Consider the following 19,486-nt stretch of genomic DNA (forward strand, 5'->3'; position numbering starts at 1 on the left):
CCTACCTGTGCCCTTGCCAGGGCATCTCCTCCTTTCCCTACCTGTGCACCTGGTGATGTATCTAACAGCTTCCAGGCTCAACCCAGTTTACAGTGATTAGCACAGTTAAGGTGTTTTTAATTAAAGTCTTTACCCATGACTTATGTAGTTTTAATTGCCTAATACTTAACTCAGGAAGTTGGTGCTGGTTTTGTGCTGGTAGCTTTTTTTTCCTGCAGCGGACTGATGGTGTGAGGTATTCCCAGATGTTAAGAGGTTAGCTTGGATGTAGTTGAGACCTCTGTTCATTTGTTATTCCATATAAAAAACTTTATTTCCAAAGTAAGTTCTATCAGTGAACACGTGTGTTAATAAGTTTTCCTGAATGTTTTCCTTGAGTTCTTTTCAAGTGGGATTGCAGGCCTTGAATAAAGCTGACACTGGTTGAGGAGGCCTTAAGACAGTAAGGCTGCCTTTGGTGATAAATCATCTTTTAAATTTCACCAAAGCAAGAGTAGGACATAATCGTGTATTATTACTTTTTCAGTTTGTTTATTCGTTCTTAAGCAGGTCTCCCACTGACTTGTTTGGAAGGCCATTGAACACAATGGCACCCTCAGTGCCATTTAAGACTTTTATTGTCTCCCTGTATTAATAGAAAGCCACTTACTACTATTTAACAGGTACGTTTGAGGCTTATTTTTGTACCAACACTTGGCCTTCTCTTGTAAAAAGGGCCAGGGAGAGCACTTGAGAATTGTTTTAATAAAAACAAAGCAGTAGTTCCCCCTTTTTTTTAAATTAAAAGTTCCAGAACAATTTTGGAAACTTTAAACATGAAAGTTCTAGTGGTTGAGAAGCAGAACCTGCAACACATTGAAAGCAAAAATTAAATTGATAGTCTAATTTTACTATCCACACTGAGTGACATCTGAAATAGTAAGGAAGCCTAAATTATGAAAAGTAAATTAGATTTTTAAATTAGGTAATGTTTGAAGATGTTACAGTATTACTACATTTATTTCCTTGTTAATATTCTGAGATGTTTTAGGAAAAAGTAAGGAAAGATAAATCATACCAAAATAATTTAAATGACACTTAAAAAAAATCAATTACAATGCGAGGCTTATTGCTATGCAGAAGAAGAAGCCTTTGCACAGAAATAAGCCTTTTACTTAATTCCACCTATTGAACAGAAAAATACAGACTAGGGAGAAAGTGCTTGTCTACCTTTGGCAATAGAGGAGCCTGGGAATAGTGTGAGGAAATGGAGATTCCGGTCTATGAGATACCTGGCACAGGCATGTATGTTTTTATCTCAGTTTTAAAGGGGGTTTGAAACTTTTTTTAGCCATATAGAGGAAGGACTCTTTATTTTTGTCTCAGTGCAAAGAAGGAAACGCCTCAAACTTAAAAGTTTAGTGACTTCCAAGGAAGATGTGTGCTATGGTGTTAGTAAAGACAAGGTTGCTTTACAAGTTCAGGATCCCCTGGTTTTGTAGAGAGGGAAAAAGGGGACACCCTACAGCCATAATAGTCTGAAAGCTACAGTTAGGACAACAGTTGCTTGGAACTTTAAATGTGGAGTGAGGAAGATATTGTGATGAGCAGCCAACTCTTCCTGGGTACTTTAAGGGTTACCTTGGGCTGATCTGTAGTGGTTCACCAGAACAGAACTTTAAGAGGCCATCAATTTCTGTTAGATGTAAGAGTATTTTAAGAAGTAGAATTTTGCTTCCATGTTGCTGCGGAAACAACTTTCTGGGAGGTGGATCCTGCTCAGTCTGATAAGCAGAAAGAGTTAACATGTATCTCAGAGTGTTGGGTATAGTGCCAACTCTGTAGGGGAGAGGTAGAAGTCGTTAATTGCAAATCATTTTGGTGTTTGCATTCTGGGGTTGTGGGTGGGAATTCCTTTTTTTTAGCCATTTTTATTTTGCCCAGGTGTACTTGGGAGTTTTACAGCTGGGAGTCAGCAACTTTTTATTAATTTTCTAGAAATAGATATGTAGCAAATAAGTTCTTAAATAACTCCAGATTGTGTCAGCATTTTTCTTTGCTTGTTTCTATCAGCATTAACTAAGTGTTACTGTTCAAATCAGCATGGTAACAGTTTTGAAGAATGGCAAAAGAAATGAGAATGGATGTATTTTCATGAAAGGGTAGTATATAAGAGGAAAGAAGTAAAACCTTAATATTGCCAGTTAGATTCCTATTATCTGTAACGGTTTTTTGGCCTTAAGGGAAGTTGATACTGAACAGTAAAATCTGTGTGAAGCAGCATCATGTTCTTATGCTGGTCTGGCTGCCTGGATAAAAGAAAAACATGTGGAGTGTAGCATTATTGATGTGGCAATTGTATCAGGATTCATTTGTGGTAACTGTGGATTTTTTTCTGGATGAATAGGGGGAGTAGAATAATTACAATTCTGGCCCTGCAAGAATTATACTGACCTAGGCAGAAAAGAGTGTGTCTCAAAACTAATGACAAAATATGCCCGACATACAAAGTGTAATCTCTAGGGTATTTTCTTCACTTTTGCTTAGTTTTTAAAGAAATTGGATGGAAAAATCCTGCATTTGAACAACAGAGGAGTGCAGACAAGATGCAGAATTAAAGAGCAAGCTGAAAAATCATGACTAAACTCAATAACAGTGACAAAATAATTGTGGTCACTTCTAATTAGCCTGTTTATTTCACGGTACCAATTCAGATTTTTCTAAGAAAGTATATGCACTGGTGTTTTTTTAATTAGCTCTCCTTGATTTTTCTTACATATCTTAATTAAAAGTTTGGTTGTAGTTGTTAATTATGATGTACTTGTTTAGCCTTTTGTTTAGTCTTTGTTCTGTTTATGAATGCTGCCTTCGAACAGCATTGCTCTTACTCAAACATCTTGCATGATAGTTTTCCTTGGGGGTTACGGAAATGATAATCAGCCTTATGCTTGCTCTGTTTCCAGGTGCCAGTAAGAGACTCTTTGGAAACCATAGCTCAACAAACAGACATTTCGTGTTCTACTGTGACCTAGTCCAGTTTGTCAGAAATTGAATTTGAAAGTATTAAATTGCCTATCACTGGCCCAGTCTGCTAGGGAGATTTTCATGTTTCTGTTTTGGTTGGACTTCAGCTTTTTGGTTTCAGGGACTTTTTTTGGTTTTTTGGGTTTTTTCCTCTTATGTGAAAAGACGGTTATGGTAGAGAATCCAAAGGTGTGTTGTACTTCTTGCAGTCTTTTATATTTGGTCAGGTTTTTTCTCCCCGAACCATTTGCAGCAAGTATAGCATGGGGGCATGGAAAACTCTTAACCTCTTGCAAAAAGAAATAACATGTCAAATATTACAGTATATTACTGGATTCAGAAAGCAATTGACTTGTGAACCAGGCTTGGTGAACCGTTTTATTCACAATGTCTTTTCATTACTTATTCAGATAATTGATGCAGTGTTTGAAGTCCCTGAAGTGCACAGAAGCATCTGCATTTTCATTGACATAGTAAACTATTTCTAAAAAAAAAAAGTACTTCAGTATCCCCACAATAGACAAAATATGCAGCCTTTGTTTCCATAATGATTTAAAGTTAATGCATGGGAGATTGCGTTTGGGATTTCCATAAATTAAGGGTTGTTCTCACCTTTCAACAGTTGGGTTTTTAGTACTGAAAAACAAGTGTGGTTTCTGTGTGGGTTTTGTGTAACTTCAGTAAAAATAAGTATTCTAGTGCTTCCCCCACGATTATAAAAACTAATAATAATAAATGGTGGTATTTGTAAAACTGCTGATACTTCTGCAGTCTAAGAATACATTGAACAGATGCCTCCTGTTGCCCTCCACTTCAGTGTGTTTACTAGTGCTTCGTGCAGCCTAGGTCATATTCTTGTTTTCTGTGTTTCTAAGTGCTCCTATAGCCTCTTCCCTCTGAATGCAGTCAGCTGCTCCCTGATTTGGTTTACATGCTCTTAGTGTCTCCCTCGGGTTCTCTCCATTCACCCGTCTTTCACAACAGGCTCTGCAAGCTTTGTTAATCAGCTCATCCATTTGCATTAGAAGGTGGGGTTTTTTTCCAGCGCAAGAAAAATTGTTTTCATCCCTCACTGCTTGCTGTCATTCCTTAGTTCGGAGCTTTCTAGTTTATTATCAAATTTATCACTTGCTGTTCTTGGAGATAGAGCTACACTTTTCTGTTGGGTGTGGTTTTTTGGTTTTGTTTCTTTTTGTGTATGCGTGTCCATCGATGTTATCTGGCCCCTTGCCTGCCTTTATATAAAAAAAAAAAGCTTACTTTTTCTTCTTGATTGATTTCTTCCACTTGGCTCCTTTCATGTTCTTCACTGACTAGTAGTTTTGTCACTTCTGGGATTTCATGCACTATTTCCAACACAGTTGACTTTATCTGAACCATTGTCCTCCATACTTCCATACAATGTATAGCTAAAGAGTCTTTGTATAGTTAAAGTCTTTGCACCTTTCTGCTGTTAGTTTGTCTTCTCTTGTTTTTTAGGTCTCTTCCAGTTAGGCACAGTGGTTTGCTGTAAGGTAAATATCTGTGTGCCAATGGTTTCTTATGGGCAATACATAAACACTGGGTTTCCCAACCCTCCCAACAAGAATGTTCACTGCATATCCTTTTGTATTTAATTTCTCTTATAAATGTATAATTCCAGATTGCTTTTCATGAGTGTTTTTATAGCTGAATTGATGCTTTTTGATGTTCTTGCCAGTTTCTTCAGTTGCAGTAGCCTGTGCAAAGCCTCCTTTTGCCAAGCTGTTGCTTATTGCTTATGCAGAACTCCAGGTTCTCTAAGGTACATGGATGTTGTTTAATAGAAATACTTTTACTGGAGGAGCTTTCTAGGTCAGAAGAGAGGCCTGACACCCCTGAGGCAAAGAAAGCTTGCCCATCTCCTGTGTACATGCCCACAAAAATTTCAAAACCTCATCTTCATGGAAGGATTTGCCCACCAGATGCAGGATCCTAAAGCCTGTCCTCTGCACTAGACCTATCTGTAGGTTATAGATTTATCTCATCTCCTTGTGCCTGCCAGTTTGTGGAAATAGTAATACCCAGGAAATCTGCTTTGTCTTGCCAAGAAGTGTGTGAGGAGCTGCTGGTGGCTGTGTGTGGGTTCTCTGGGTTTGCTGAAGGGTGGCTGCTGCACTGCTAAGGGACATGTGCAAACAGGGTTTGTTGCTTCAGTTCAGGTTGAGCTGTAGAGCTGTATTGAGCACCTGTGGCTTTGCTAGAGAGGTTTATTACTGGTTCTGTATCTGAGATTATGAAGTGTCATTTGCAGAAGTCAAGATATTAATATGATGTGATACAAAGCTGCTCTGATACTGACTCTTGTTTCCAGGTCCGTCACTTGCCAACAGTTTTAATTTTTGCTCCTCGTTCAAGTAGTTGTGGTTTTGAATAACTTTGTTTGGTTTTGTTTCTGTTTTTCTAAGAGAAGTCACTATGCTCTCCTGCTTGTCTCTTGGTCACCTATTCCCTGATTAACAGCCTTCTAACCCACTGGCAAGTCTTGAATGGATGGCAGAAAGGTGGAAATATCAAAGATGCTAAACTACTACAGGCTTTGCAAAATCAAACATGTGAAAAAAGCCTTTAATTTAATCCCTTCCTTTAGATGGAAGGGAATTGCACAGCAGCAAAACTGAATGCTGAAACCTTAAAAAGAAGTGTTGTTTCCACAGGACAAGGTTCCCACTAGCAGCCTTGATGTGTGGGAGATTATTTCTCCCATGCCATGATGAGAAAAGATAAAGCACTTTGTATACACTTACTGGCATTCTAGGTAGCATTTCAAAATCCAGACAATTTACTTTCAGTTGAATTGAGATGCCTTTTGCCTGTTGGTGTTTGCAATACCAGCCTTTCTGTTAATGTACTTGTTGCTGAATTTCACTGCTCTAAAGAAAACATCAGCTTTAATTATGTCTTAGAAGAGTCATTCAAATCCCTCTCAGAGTTTCTTCTCACTCGGGGCTCTACACTGTGGTTTGTACTTGGCTCACTGGAGCTCTTCTCGGGCTCTCATGTAAGCACAGATCACGCAATAGCATTGGGTCTGCTCTCTGCATCTGTGCTTTGACGTGGCAGCAGTCAGAGTAAATTAATAAACACAATAGATGAGTGCAGTTAAGGAATCAAAGATGAAAAGAAATTGATAGAGGAGAAAAAATGGCACTTCCTGAAGTAAATAGCACATTAAGCAGATTGGTTTGGATGGTTTGTTTTGCTTTTTTTCCATCCCGAGAAGGGAGCATGTTTGTTGACGAGAAAAGCAGGTTTTGGAAGAATGGTGTGCCTAGAAAGAGAGGCCTAATCCTGAACATGCTTAAAGATGTCTTGGACATAACTACATGTTTCACTTGGTGCTGGGATGTATCCTTACTGTCTTGTAGTCTGTCTAACCTGCCTGAATCTGCTGTGTAGGTTGCTCCTGAAGCAGTCAGCTAAGGGATCTTAGGGTCCTGCATAGGGCCTGTGTGCAGGTAGGAGGAACATCCAGGAATGTGGCCCAGGCAGTGTTGCAGCTTGTCTTACCACGTGTGCTACAGAGGATGGAACAAGAAGTAACAAATAGTGTATATTTGCAATGTAATTCCATGTCATGCTGGGCACTTTCGAGTCCATCAAATAATTTACACTGGCTGTGTTGGGAGGTTTTATTCTTTCAGGTGATCTGTGAAGCCCCTCATTCCCCAGTAAGTCAGAGTCCTGTGATATCTAAACAGGACTTACCATATCTTAAACAGGACATCCAGATTTCCCACTGCACCAGTGGGACCTTAGGAGGAAGAGAAGTTGCTGCCTCACATTTACCACAGCTGGCAAAGTGACTGGAGAGGTGAGAAACTTCCTTTCCAGCCCAGCTATCTTCCTCTGGCAGCAGTGAAGACAGAAACCAATGCCAAATTTCCCTCCTCTTGTCCTCTGCTGGTATGTGGGGGAAGATATTAAGGTCAGCCCCAGGCTCCGTGTGCTGTGACAGCGTAGGTTGTTCCCTTTACACAGATGGTCTGGCTAATGAGTACATTGCTGAGCAGAGTTCTGAATCAGGGTTATTAACACCCAGAACTAACTACCCTTTATGGAACCACGTAGTTAAATCATCTATAATACTAGGATGCTCCATGTGGTACAGAGACACACTTTCTGGATTTGTGTGCCTCTCAGTGCATCTAACCAGTCTTGCACTACAAATGTCTGACAAAAATCCCAGCCCTATACTTGAGAGATGCATTGCTGGAGATTACAGCTGGAGCTGTGCACCCTGTTGTCTTTCTCCATTCACTTTCTTAGAAACTCAGAGGCCGGAGTTTTCCCCTCTGTGCCCCAGCCCTGAGCTTAAATGGAGCACCTGGACCAGGGAGGAGGCTGCAGATGGGACCCGTCAGGACACTCAGCCCTGGGAGCACACCTGGCAGTGGCCAGGGCTTCCTCCTTGCTTGACTCCATGAATCTCATGCTGCTCCTTGCAGGTCACTCTACTGGAAACCTGTTTGAAATTTTGCCAGGTTGTGTTGCTTTTTGTAGTGTTTAACAACATGTTTGGGATCGTCTTGTGGTATGGGAATGTCATTGGCTGATGTGCCTTTTTTTTTTTTTTGTCCTTCCTGTTAAACCTGCCAGCTCTGATGCTCAGCAGTTGCCCTTTCACAGAATGGTGAGGCTGAACTAGTGGACAGGATGGGAAAGTGCTGAGGAGGAAATTTGGTACCCTACAGTATCTGGCCTGTTCATCTTAAATCTGAATCTTACAAAAGCAGTCTCTTGTGTAGGAGTTGAGTTGTTTGGTTTTTTTTCTGGATTCTTAAATAGCTGAATAAAGTAAAGCCTCCATTAAGCTTGATTTGCAGTGTTTTTTAAAGTGATTTCGATCTGGGTCTTGTGGAAGCATTTGGAGCAAGATTTTACTGTATACACTTATATGTTGTTTTTTTCCCAACATTCATTTTTAGTATCTGGTCTTATTTTGGTTTGTGTAGTTGATGTGACTGCATCTGTGAGATTTTTTTTTTTCCTTCATTCATTACTTAAAAGCTTATGAAATGTGCAATAGCATCTAGTTCTGACAGATTTATTTTTTTTTTAATAAATTACTGTTATGATCCTAATGATACAGAAGGAAAGGCTGGCTCTGCTTTCCACATGGAACAGCAAGTGATGAAATTTCAGGGAGTTCATTAGTGGAGGAAATCCTGTATCTGTCAGCAACATGTGCAGAGCTGCAGTTTTTATCATGGCAGTGTTCATAGTCTGGGGCTGTGGGCGCAGGCCATGTGCATGGGAGGCTCTTGATGATGACTGGAGTCTTGAACATATTAAGGCCTGACTGATGCCAGTGGAGAAAGAAAATAAAACTCTGTGTGAAGTAATCTGAGTTGCTGAGGAGTGTTCTCTCTGCTGGTAGGAGTTTCCTAAGCGTGAAAATCTTTGTGCCTGTATGGCAGTTGAGAAGGGAATAAGGGAATAGATAAATCCATGTCATCATCCTCCAGCTTGGGATAGTCTCCTAACCAGCTGAAGAGGGTGACTTCCTGAACAGATGATGGCACCTAAATAATTGGCCTCATTCTCAGTGTTGACAGTCTTCCCCTCTCCAGTGAGGTCAGTGGGAGTAATTGGTTAATGGCTTCATTGTGTCTTAAATTTAAATGGTGCCATTAACCCAAAAGGTCAGGAGCTGAAATTTCCACTACCAAACCACAAAATTTTATGGTGTGCACCTATGCTGTCCTGATATTTTGATGGAAAGCAAAAGGTTCTGGAAATAGTCTGGGGAAAAAAACAGTACAGACATGCTGTAGGGGTTTTTGCTGTTTGTTGCCAGCAGCTGAAATTCTCTTTGTAAAATGTTCCACAGCATCACTGATACCTACCACAGCAGAACAAAATCTAATCCTTTATTTGACACCTTTTAAAAAAGTAAATATATTTTTTTCTCACTAGGTGTAGGTTGGCTATCTGTGCTCTCCTGGAACATTTTAAGTGAGATTTTTTTACTTCAGAAGTGTTCCTCTAGGCACTGGGGCTATGGAAAATGTTAAAAACAGAGGGTTGTTCCATATATTAGGTGAGTTTAAAGTTCTTTCATTGTACGACGTCAGAAGAACAATTAAGTTTTATCTGAGCAGAGCAGGGTGTCCCTAGATGCAGGTTACAGCGCATCCAGTGATACTATTAAAAGAAAGATCATTTGTTGTTGCATTGGGGAATCCTGAGAAAACATCAGGAAAACTGCCTGGAAGAACATAAATGCATTCAAGCAATGGAGTGAAATATTCTTAAACTACACAGTGATGGTCTATAGCTGGATAGGTTTTGAGTAGCTGTTTTGATGTGATTGTTGCCTTTCCCAGCAGTCATAAATTGGACATACTAGAACCCTTTTTTCTTAAGCCTTAGCTGTTTGGAGGTCCAGAATCAAAGCTTCTGTTATGTGTGAGCATCTATCCAAGAGTTCATGAAATAAAGCTTGCTGGGTTTTTTCTTTTGGTAAGTTGCTTTACATGCTTCCAGAGATGTTAGGCTTTTTCCATGTACAGGCCAACACAGGATTTGCTTTGTGTAGCTGTTACGGTGCACTGAGTGTTGGCCTTGTCTGGGTCTGTGATCTGGGTCCTGGGTGGTCTGAAATTTGCCTTGCTTGAATTGCTGTTCACTTAAGTCCGTACTTGTACTTCTGACCCAGTTATGCTCTGTTATATCAAGGATTGCAAAGAGACCCCAGGGTTGCTGAAGTTTGGGTAAATGTGTAGCTAGGCAGGTATCAACTGGAGACCACCTGCCTTCAGCACCTGGTAAACCCGTGGTGAGATTGGTCTGACTCCTTAGTGCATAGCCAGTGAAGTCAAGAGCAGGATTTATCAGAGCTTTGTAGAGCAGGACAGATGGATTGTGCCTTGGAAGTGACCATTGCCCAGAATTGCTTGTACAAGGGGGGTTGGAGAGCCTTGCTCCTAGATGGTGTGTGACCTTAGGTGACATAAACTCATCTGCTGGTAGAGGCCATCCTCTCACAGCTCTGCTCCATGGACTGGAGAAAGCAAAAGCAGCCTGGTTGCTGCCTCACCTCTTTTACCTTCCTGTTGAATTAAAAATCAGTCTAAAGTAGTGAGGAAAACATATCACCTGTGGCTGTGGAAGAGGTGGTTGAGTGCAGAAGTGAAATCACTCTTGGGTGCCAGCCTGCCACCTTCTCCAACTGGGCTGCACAGATACCTTGAAGCCCAAGTATTGCTAAGTAATTGTAACCAAAGTTATTTATTAAGAAATTTAGCCCTAAACAATTTTTATAGCTACTAGCATATTTTTAATGCTTTTTTTCTCGAAAAAAGTACTAAAAATACCCATTGTTCATCTGCCCTACTTCAAAGGAAGCTAAAAATCATCTGCTAAGGTATGTCTGACACTTGGCAAAGAGGAGTTTAAAGAAACTATAAATGCAGATAATCTGTGAGAATTGGGTAGGAAAACCATAGGGCTTCCTGAGCAGACTCATCCTGATCCCAAGACATGAGCCCTGTGAACTGCAGAGGGCAAGAAGAGGAGCCACAGCTGATTTTTTTTTTTTTGGTTACCTTTCTTTAGCCCCTTCCTTTTTGTCTGTCAGTATGAGCAGTTGAGTGTCAGCATTGGTCCTTTCTTAAACACTGCATTACCTCTGGTTCTTATACCTATTAATTTATTTTACCTTTGTTTTCCTTATTGTTGAAAAAATTGTCATTTCTGTAATCTAAATTATACACTAAAGACTTGTGTGATCCATGTTCATAAGGGAGCTGTTTATCCCTGAGTTTTGGATACCTTGTTCAGGCAACTTACTTAATCCTTATTTGCTGAGGGGTAAAATAAAACAGATGTACACAGGAAGCTTCTTGGAAATCTTGGCACTTGTACATACAGGTGTAAGCTTTGCAGCATGAGGTAAGCTTGGTTTGTGTACTAAAGCCATTTTAAACTTTATATTCTCCTTTTGAACATCCTTGATTTGGGAATAGGTTGCATGAAAGGGTTGACCCAGATGTGATTGTGAGATTTTATTTTTTTTTATGTTTAAGATTGTAATACTTATTTACATTCTGCCTACTGTTACTAAATACTATATGTAAGTGCCAGCTGTTCTAACAAGAAGTAATTGGGACAATTAATAGCTCTTGACACTTTTTCTTCTCTTTATTCTCTTTTGTCTCTTCTCTGGTTCTGCATCCTTCCTGTGTAATTGCAACTTGCAGGAGATGTAACCCCTCTGCACACTGCTCACAGGTCTCCTTTGATTCCTCCTGTACCTCTCTTCTGATCCAGCCACCTTGCACTCTTCCCCAGATCTTTCTGATCACTGTCTCAAATCTTGGAAACATCAGCACATTAATCCCCTTTCAGGTTTTTATCTTTGTTCTTGTTATTGATATTATTTGGCCTGAGTACAAGGTATATTGCACACTGTATTACGGATGGGTTTAAAGCAAATCCATCAACTGTTCTAAAATTAGGCAATGCTGGTTGAAAGACCCTGTTCACATTTTTTATGAGGGTTTTTGTGCTTATACATAGGCACATTAAAAATGGCTGAACTCATGTAAATCTCCCTGGTAAGTCTGGAGTTCTTCAGTGTCTAGGTCCTTTCATTATTTAGAAGTAAATACATTTTAAAAATGCAGTCATAAATCTTTGAAAACATCTTCATTTGTGCTCAGCTGAAACTTTGCTAACTCTATTATACAAAATAGACAGCAATGTAGAAATGTTTTTACTCTCCCTGTAGGTAGGATTGAATCCTGCTTGTAGTGATAGGAAAGCAAGCTGCAGGATTTGGGATGTCTGAATACAAGTTTTAATGTCTCTGAATTTAAAAGGAAGAAAACAATCAGGGGACTGAAAGCACTGGAATCTATATTCCTTAGCCAAAAGTAAAAGAACTGGGAAAGAGGGGAAAGGATTACTGGCATTATTGCTGTGTTAACATGTTTACCTACAATAAATGCTGCCTTTTGCTTTTCAGTCTTGCAGCCCTGACAGTGGGTTCTTTAAAATGTATTGAAAATTGGCCAGGCAAGACATACTGTGACTGAGTGGATGCTCTGTGTTGCAAAGAATTAGTTAGGAGTTGGAAGAGGAGTGTAGAGCCAAGGATGTGCTGGGAAGGTGCTGAATCATCTTCTCCAAATCCTTCTTGCACTGTAGCAGAGATCCTGGCCCACTTCCCTGCTTGGCCTGTACCCTCACAGTCCCAGAAAACCTTTGTTGAGGTTATTCACTGGCACCCATGCACACCTAAATCTGTGTGGGTGCCCTGCTTTCAGTTCTGAAATTGAGGATGTGATTCCTATCACTGAGACTTCTCTTGCCATCAGAGCTATTTACATCTATTCATTTTGTTACCTCTGTGCTCTGGTGTGCCCCGGAGAGTTTTGTTCCAGTCTCCCAGCGTTCAAACATAAGTATCCACAGTGGGATTTGCAAATACACACATTTTCGGAAAATTGGCGTGTGATACTTAGAGCAGCTATGCAGCATCCAAATTACACATCTCATAAGGCATGAAAAAGAAAGTGGGCAAGCAACATTAAATAGCATATTTGTGCAAAAGCAGCTGAAGTGTGATTTCTGTAGGAACTGTGACTACTTGCCGAAGCTTTGTGCCTCTAAATTCCTCATTTAGAGTTGTAAGTATATAAGGAAGGGTTTCTGTCTTGTTCTGCATCTAATGTCTAGCTCTTTAAGGAGCTAGATCTCTAACTACCCTGGATTTTTTTTTTTCTTTCTTCTCTGAGCACAGATCAAAAAGGTGATAGTTTTTCCAGGTAGGTCTGTGGCATATTTCATCTCCCCAGCATCACGAGGAGTCTCATTGCACCACACAGTACATTGCATCAACAGCAGAGCTTGTGCAGCTTGTCGGTGGGTTCCACAGCAGGGGCAGAACAGGGGGCAGGGACAGGTTCCTGCGTTTCTGGAGGATCATCAGATAAAAGCTCCAAACCATGTCAGTCACCTTTTTTCTCCTACTGTTTTCTCAGAAATGGTATATTTCTTTTCTGTGGCTAGTGTTCAGTTATCATGACTTACATATTTTGCAGTGAAACCTTAAAAATTGGATTCTTCCTCAAATATATGAATTCACTACCCTTTAAGAGCAGTTGCCTGAAGAACATTCTCGGTGTCGTGCTATGTTACAGTCTCAATCACCCCCTCCTGCTTGATTTCCACAGGGCAGTTGGTGGTAGGGTGTTTTATTTTGCTTGATTGTGTTTTCAGTTACTCAGCAGCTAAACAAATTATGTATACATACAGTTGATTGTAAGCCGTTCAAGTAACAGCGGAAAAAAGCCTTGCTGTACAGGTAAATAACCTGTTTAGCCATTGTTTTTCCCTCTACCCCCCAGTCTGTCCCATCCCCTGCAGACATGAACAGCAAAGAGCAGTCTGCTTCACTGAGCTGTTTTGGTTTGTTTGGGTTTTTGTTTGTTTGTTTGTTTCTGTTCTTTCCTGAAGTCTGGCTTTGGGTTAGGTGCCATGAACAATTCAGCATTGGCTTTTCCACCTGAGTTTGTGACTTTCAGCGTCACTGAATTGCATGTTTAGCTTTTCAGTTTCTTGTAATTTCATGGATGGTTTTAAAACAATTTTTCTTCTCTCTGTACATTTATAATGGGTTTGCACCCCTTCGTGTTCCCTTCGTCTTCTCTTGCTCTTTTTTAGTTATACAGCTAATTTGCATGGGGTTATAGGTGATGGAGAACATTTTAAATCATTATGAGAACTGCTGATGGACTCTGTGAACTCAGTGTTGTTAAAGATAGTGTTGATGTGGTATCGTGAACTGGAGGCTGTTTCCACAGAGGTTCTTGAATTACTGCATAAGACAAACCCGGGTGCTTGCACTCTGTAATGTCCTTTCCCAGCCCGTTATCTTTATTAAATCATTTTGTACTTAAGATCCATCTCCTTGGTTCCTCAAACACCTGCACCCTCCCATCTGTCAAACAACAAAATGCTCTTTGATCAGAATGAAGTATTAACTTTACAATAGGAATGTCTTGGAAAAAAGTAACACTATTCTAGGGGCAAATGTTCAGTCTCCAGAAGAGCAGAAAATGAGGTGATGGAAAATGCCAGGTTGTAGTTGGCAGGCAGCAGCATTTAAATGGTTTGCTATAATCATATTAGGATAGAATTAAATTGAATTCTTTATTTTGTACTGCTGTGGAATAGGACTGTTACTGATCATTTTCTCCTCCCTCTTGCTTTGATTAGTGTGAAAACTCGAGCAGCAAAAATTACAGGAGTTCTGCAGCAGTGCACTGAGAAAGTGTGTGAGGAGATCTGAGTTGGAGTGTTGTGTCCTTGCACATGAGAGCTCTGGTGCTTCCCTAATAGACTGAAAATGAGACCACTGCTGCTTTATAAGAGGTCTGTTCCAGCCACATTGCTCTACAGCTTGGCAGATGGTGGCATGTGAATGGTTTCATATTGATTGGATGGATTTGCCTCAGGGTAAGAGGAGTGTGGGTCCTTAAAGATGCACTTCTAGATTTATTTTTTTTCTTTTTATTTAAAAAAAAAACAAACCAGCAAAAATGTGTATTTATAAAACATTTCTTTTTACATCAGAGGAGTGTGTGGTAATCAAAGCACTGAAGTTACCTGGAAATAAAAAGTCCTTAAATAGATTATCACAAAGACCGAAAAGCCAAGAATACTTATTTACTAAATGATTACGTTCTTACATTAGAAGAAAGTGACACTTTTAATTAGTGTTCAAGGCATATGGTGAATGAGAAAATAAGCTTATTTCATGCAAACAGAAATCGATGCAAATAACCTTTCTCATATAAAAAGGGATGACTTGAAACTCAATACATATTCAAGAAGGTTAAGTCATTACTGCATCACTTTAATATTAGTTAAAGGCCAGCAAAGAAAATCACTACTCTGCATATACTTACTCAACATGGATTGCTATAAATGAAAGAAATAGGTAATGACACTTTGTAGGTGGTAAAGTCCTTGTCCATCTAATGCATTTATTCTTTAACCTCAGTAAATATCCTTTTGGAATGTGCCTTAGCACAGGTAGTTGCCAGAGATGCCTTATATCTCCAGCAGTTCATCCCAGCTGGTAAAGACATTTCGTGATGCTCTTTGTTTATTGTTCTCACACCTCTGCTTTGTGCTTTCAGTCTTGTAAATGTTGTTTGTAAATCCTTCGGTATGAAACGACTTTTCAAATGTGTTTGTACAGCACCTCACCTGAAGATCCCAATCTCATCCAAGCCTCTGGGTGTTGCTGTAGAGCGTTGAGTGAATTCGTATTTTTTACAGTAATGGAAGTATTTATTGAGGTATTTGACCTTAAATGAAGTGGGGGAAAAATACTTAATTAGCTCGCAGACATGATGGAATAGGGACAGTTTGATACCTTGGGAGACAGGTGCTTTTGAAAGCTGGATCCTTTCCATGTATTTTGGTCTTGTGCTCTGATGTGTGCAACAGTGGTTCTATAAATGAATTTAAGCCAGAATAAGTCATGCCAGTATCTTATCAAGTTGTCTCCAATTTGCTTGAAGGTATAGCTCATATTTTCTAACAAACTGTACCCTCATGTGAATTATTTACATGCTGAATTTTGTGTTTCCGTGGAAGAACACTATTGTACTTGAACTTAATGCTGGTATTGTTTCTTCTGCAGTATAGACCACTTCTATGGGTGTGCTTTCCCTTTTAATTGCACTTTGTTCTCAGAACTGATTGGATTTTATCACTTAGTTCATTTCTGCTGAATGAAAAGCTCCTGTATAAATTAAGGTCCCTTTAAAAAAAAAAAAATCTGTGTTAAAAGTTAAGTGATGTTAGTGGGTTGTGTGTGGGCTCGCTTCTGGGGAGGAAAGGGCGTAAAACAGTGACAATTTTTTTTCCCCTACTGCTTGGTAAGTGTAGGGGGCATTTACACTGTATATCACAACCAGCAGCTATTCCAAGAAAAATCTTTAAGATGGTTACTTGAATTTGTGTACACTGCCCACCTGGTGGTTATGGAGTGAACTGTTACTTTAAAGAATAGTTTAAACAACAGCCATGTTTGGGGCAGGCTAATCTTGCAAAGAGAGCAGTACATATAACAGGAGTCTACAGTGTGATAAGGGGAAAATTCAGCTCACTGACTAGATGTTTTAATGTGCGAACTCTAGGGAAATAACATATTGACTATTCTGTTGTGCGCAAGAAAATTGAAGAACCCTTTGCAGACAGAGGGCTTGCAAAGGATTCTTTCTGTTTCTCTTAACCAAAATCTGTGGCAAGATGTTTGAAATCAGCAGGACGCTTAATGCTGCTTTGTTAAATAATGAGGTAATATTTTGTCACTTTTTCTGGGCAGCATCTGGTTTTTTTTCTCCTTTTCCATGTGTTTGTGAATGATCCAGTTTAATCTTATGAAAGTAAGAGATTTTTTTTTTTTTTTTTGGAAAAAAAATCATTCTTCAATTTATTATTTTTTTCCTTTTGATGCTTTTGGAGAATTGGGTTGTCTTTTATTTGCGGTTTCAATCGGCTGCTGTTGCCTAGGACATTATGCCACGTAAGGCTTCTAAACTGCACAGAGTAGGTAGTTATTAACGCTGAATTGGCTTCTGGTATAGTCCATCTGGGCTCTGTATGAGAGAGCTTGCTAGCGGCTACTGATGCTAAGATACCCGCAACCTTTGGGATGTATGCGTGGTGGAGAGGGGCTCAGTGATATGAGATCACTTCTTTTAAGGGAAACTGTCATTAATGAGTCAAGAAACTGCTCATTTATGGTAAGGAGAGGGAGGGGGGGGGCTGGGAAACAACCCTGTGATTTCATTTTGATATTGGATTAGCTGTTTAAGACAAGTTTCTTTTTGTGGGGATGGAAGATTGCACTAAAAATATGCTTTGCTCAGGGGCTTGCTGGCTGATGCTGGAGAGACTGTGTAGAGAATCTGATGCTTTACAAATGTCACCACCGTGATGCGGTGGTCAGTCCCTTACCCTGAAAGATAAATGGTACTATTGGAAACACGAGAATAAGGTTGACTTTTTCAACAATAGGATTCTGCCTTTGTCTTTACAGAGAGAGGCCTCTGAGGATGTTTGAGCATTTGTTTTAGTGTTTCTCGGAAAGGCTGCGTGTGTGGGGTGCTTTTTGGGGAAGTGGTCAGTGTGCACAGTACCTGGATTTATAGATGGATAAGATAGCTAATTTTTTAGAGGAGCAGCGTGCGATTATTGTTTCAGAAAAATGGCTGAATCTTTTGATATGCATAACGAATTTATAGTAACAAAGTAGGCTGAAGTTGAAAAGACTTAAAAATAATTTCTGGGTGCCTTCTTTGGTGTTATTAACCCCTGAAGAGACCTTAAGTAAAAAATTTGCATTACAAATCTAACTTTAATATTTGATGTATATTTGCACAAGAATGTATGGTAATATACTAGCTGTGTAGCATTTTGATGCCTGTGTGTTCAGTCTGTAGGTCATCTAATTTGAGTTGGGAAATGTATCTTACGGGTTAGTTTAATCTATACTAGTTTTTACCAAGCTACAAATGTGCTCAGAAGGATCCGTGGTGAGAGAAATCCTCTGCAGCCTTTTACATTGTTCATGTTTTAATTGAATTCAGTGCTCATTCCACAAATAGATTGTGTGATGTTTTTTAAATGTGATTTTTCTCCTTGCTTGGTCTGTGTATAGCTAGATTTTATGAGCTTTACTATATTTCATATGTTTTATTGGTGTGTTTAGTCTCTGTGTGTTTGAGCGTGTCTGTGGTTTAAAGAAATTTAAAATCTAGTGAATGTCAATTCAGAGCTTAGCAGTTTGGAAAGCATATTTATACTTTTTTAAAAAAAAGGAACTTTTGGAACAATGATGATTTGATTACATATTTTGAAAGTGGTTTTGGTGATTTGTAGTCAGGTTTTCTTTCTCTAGGAAAGAGCTAAGTGAGCTTATAATGTGGCCCATCCCAGCTTTCTCAGTTTTCAGCTCTTAGGTTTAGTATCATTGCAAGCGTTTTAAAATTTTTTTTAAAAAACGTATTTAGTTGATGAAATGAATGTGTGGGTGGTAAAATGAAGTGATCCTGCATATGTTAATAAAGTAATAACTCAGTTGCTTTGGTTGAGATGAACATAAATTCAAGGTCTGTTGCAATTACAGGGTACCATGCCTTGTTACTTTGGACTAAACATGCTTTAGGAAAATAACTCTCAAGGAGGAGAAAGAAATGAATGCTTCATAACTTGAGAATTTTTAATAAACTTGCTGTGGTCAGAAACGGGTGAAATATTGCTGTTTGGAAGTGAAGTTTTGTTAGTTTGTCAGTGGCAGCAAGCGGAGGATTAATGAGTGTGCATTGTTAAGTTAAGCACGTTTCTCTAAGGCTGGGGAAAAAAAATTCTTTTAAATGCCCAAAGTTCGCCGTCATTTTATTTCCTGTAGAGCTGAAGAATAACGAAGTGAGGTGGCAAAATAATTCTGAAATAGGACTGTCGTTCAGGGGGAGCATCCTGATAAATACATATCTGTTGTGCCTTAGACAGTGTCAAGTGGCAGCAACATCAAATCCACTCCTTTAAAAATACATATTTTTAAAAACCTCGCTGGGCGGAAGGAAGGGAGAGATGGGTTGATTATTAAAATCAATAGTACCTGAAAATAAATGCAGCTTTAAATGCACGTCAAAGTGCTTTTGTTGTGCCTTTAAGCCTAGAGGCAGATCATTAAATATGCATTTCTCCGGAAAGCAACTGTCGAAAAAGATAAGGTGGTTAAAATACGCCGGACCTGGGAGCGGGGCGCGCAGGAGGTAAGGAGATGTAGGCACTGGAGCATGGCCGAGGTACGGCACCAGGGGTGGGGAGAGGGGGAATAACACACACACACACCAAAAAAAAAAAAAAAAAAATTAAAAAAAAAAATATAAAAAAAATACGGAGCTGCGTGTTGTTTCTTCAACCGGGGGCCTTAATTACTAGACACAAGCAGCAGTTCAGAAATCTGGTCTCTGTTGTTGTAGAGGTCACCGCATCATTAACATTGTCAATCTGGCAGCGGCTAATTTCAATAGCACCTGATGTCGCAACGCCCCCCCCCCCCCCCTCCCTCTCCTCTCCTCCCCTCCCCTCCCCTTCCCTCGCCACCCCTCGCCACCCTCCCCTCACGGCGCGGGCCAATCAGCGCGCGGCTCCGCTGACAGATGGCCCCATAAATGGCGGTAAAGGGGCGCCGCCGGCCGCCAGTCGCAGCAGGGCCCGCGCCGCTCCGCGCGCTCCGCTCCGCGCGTCCCGCCCCGCGCCGCTCCGCGCTCCGCCCGCCGCCGGCGCCGCCGCCCCGCCGCTGCACCACACTGAGACCGCGACAACACAGACCTAACCTTTATCACCATTATTATTTATTATTATTATTATTATTATTAATTCTCGCCGCACAAACGTCTTAGCCACCGTGCTGCCTTTTTTTTTTTTTTTT

The 19,486-nt window shown here is 40.1% G+C and overlaps 2 protein-coding genes across 6 annotated transcripts in view; one reads left to right on the top strand and one right to left on the bottom strand.

Moving 5' to 3' along the window:
• LOC113949828 overlaps positions 1–4,383 on the bottom strand; it is a 20,235-nt gene extending 15,852 nt beyond the window's left edge. Inside the window, exon 1 of the mRNA XM_027648865.1 lies at positions 4,264–4,383. Coding sequence (XP_027504666.1) covers positions 4,264–4,383 — 120 coding nt within the window. The remainder of the gene's footprint in view (positions 1–4,263) is intronic.
• The window catches only part of ELAVL4 (ELAV like RNA binding protein 4), an 82,453-nt gene that overhangs the window by 671 nt on the left and 62,296 nt on the right, over positions 1–19,486 (top strand). Inside the window, exon 1 of one of the 5 annotated variants that reach the window (XM_027649032.1) lies at positions 16,103–16,341. The exons of 1 other annotated variant lie outside the window; for it this stretch is intronic. In XM_027649032.1, the coding sequence (XP_027504833.1) occupies positions 16,294–16,341 (48 nt within the window). In that variant the 5' untranslated portion in view covers positions 16,103–16,293. Of the gene's footprint in view, positions 1–16,102; positions 16,342–16,639; positions 16,791–18,804; positions 18,825–19,486 lie in introns of those variants that run through there. 3 more of the 5 variants (XM_027649031.1, XM_027649030.1, XM_027649038.1) reach the window with 3 other exon arrangements.

Source organism: Corapipo altera, unplaced genomic scaffold (genome assembly GCF_003945725.1).
Source record: "Corapipo altera isolate COAL_440 unplaced genomic scaffold, ASM394572v1 112, whole genome shotgun sequence".
NCBI classification, from domain to species: domain Eukaryota; kingdom Metazoa; phylum Chordata; class Aves; order Passeriformes; family Pipridae; genus Corapipo; species Corapipo altera.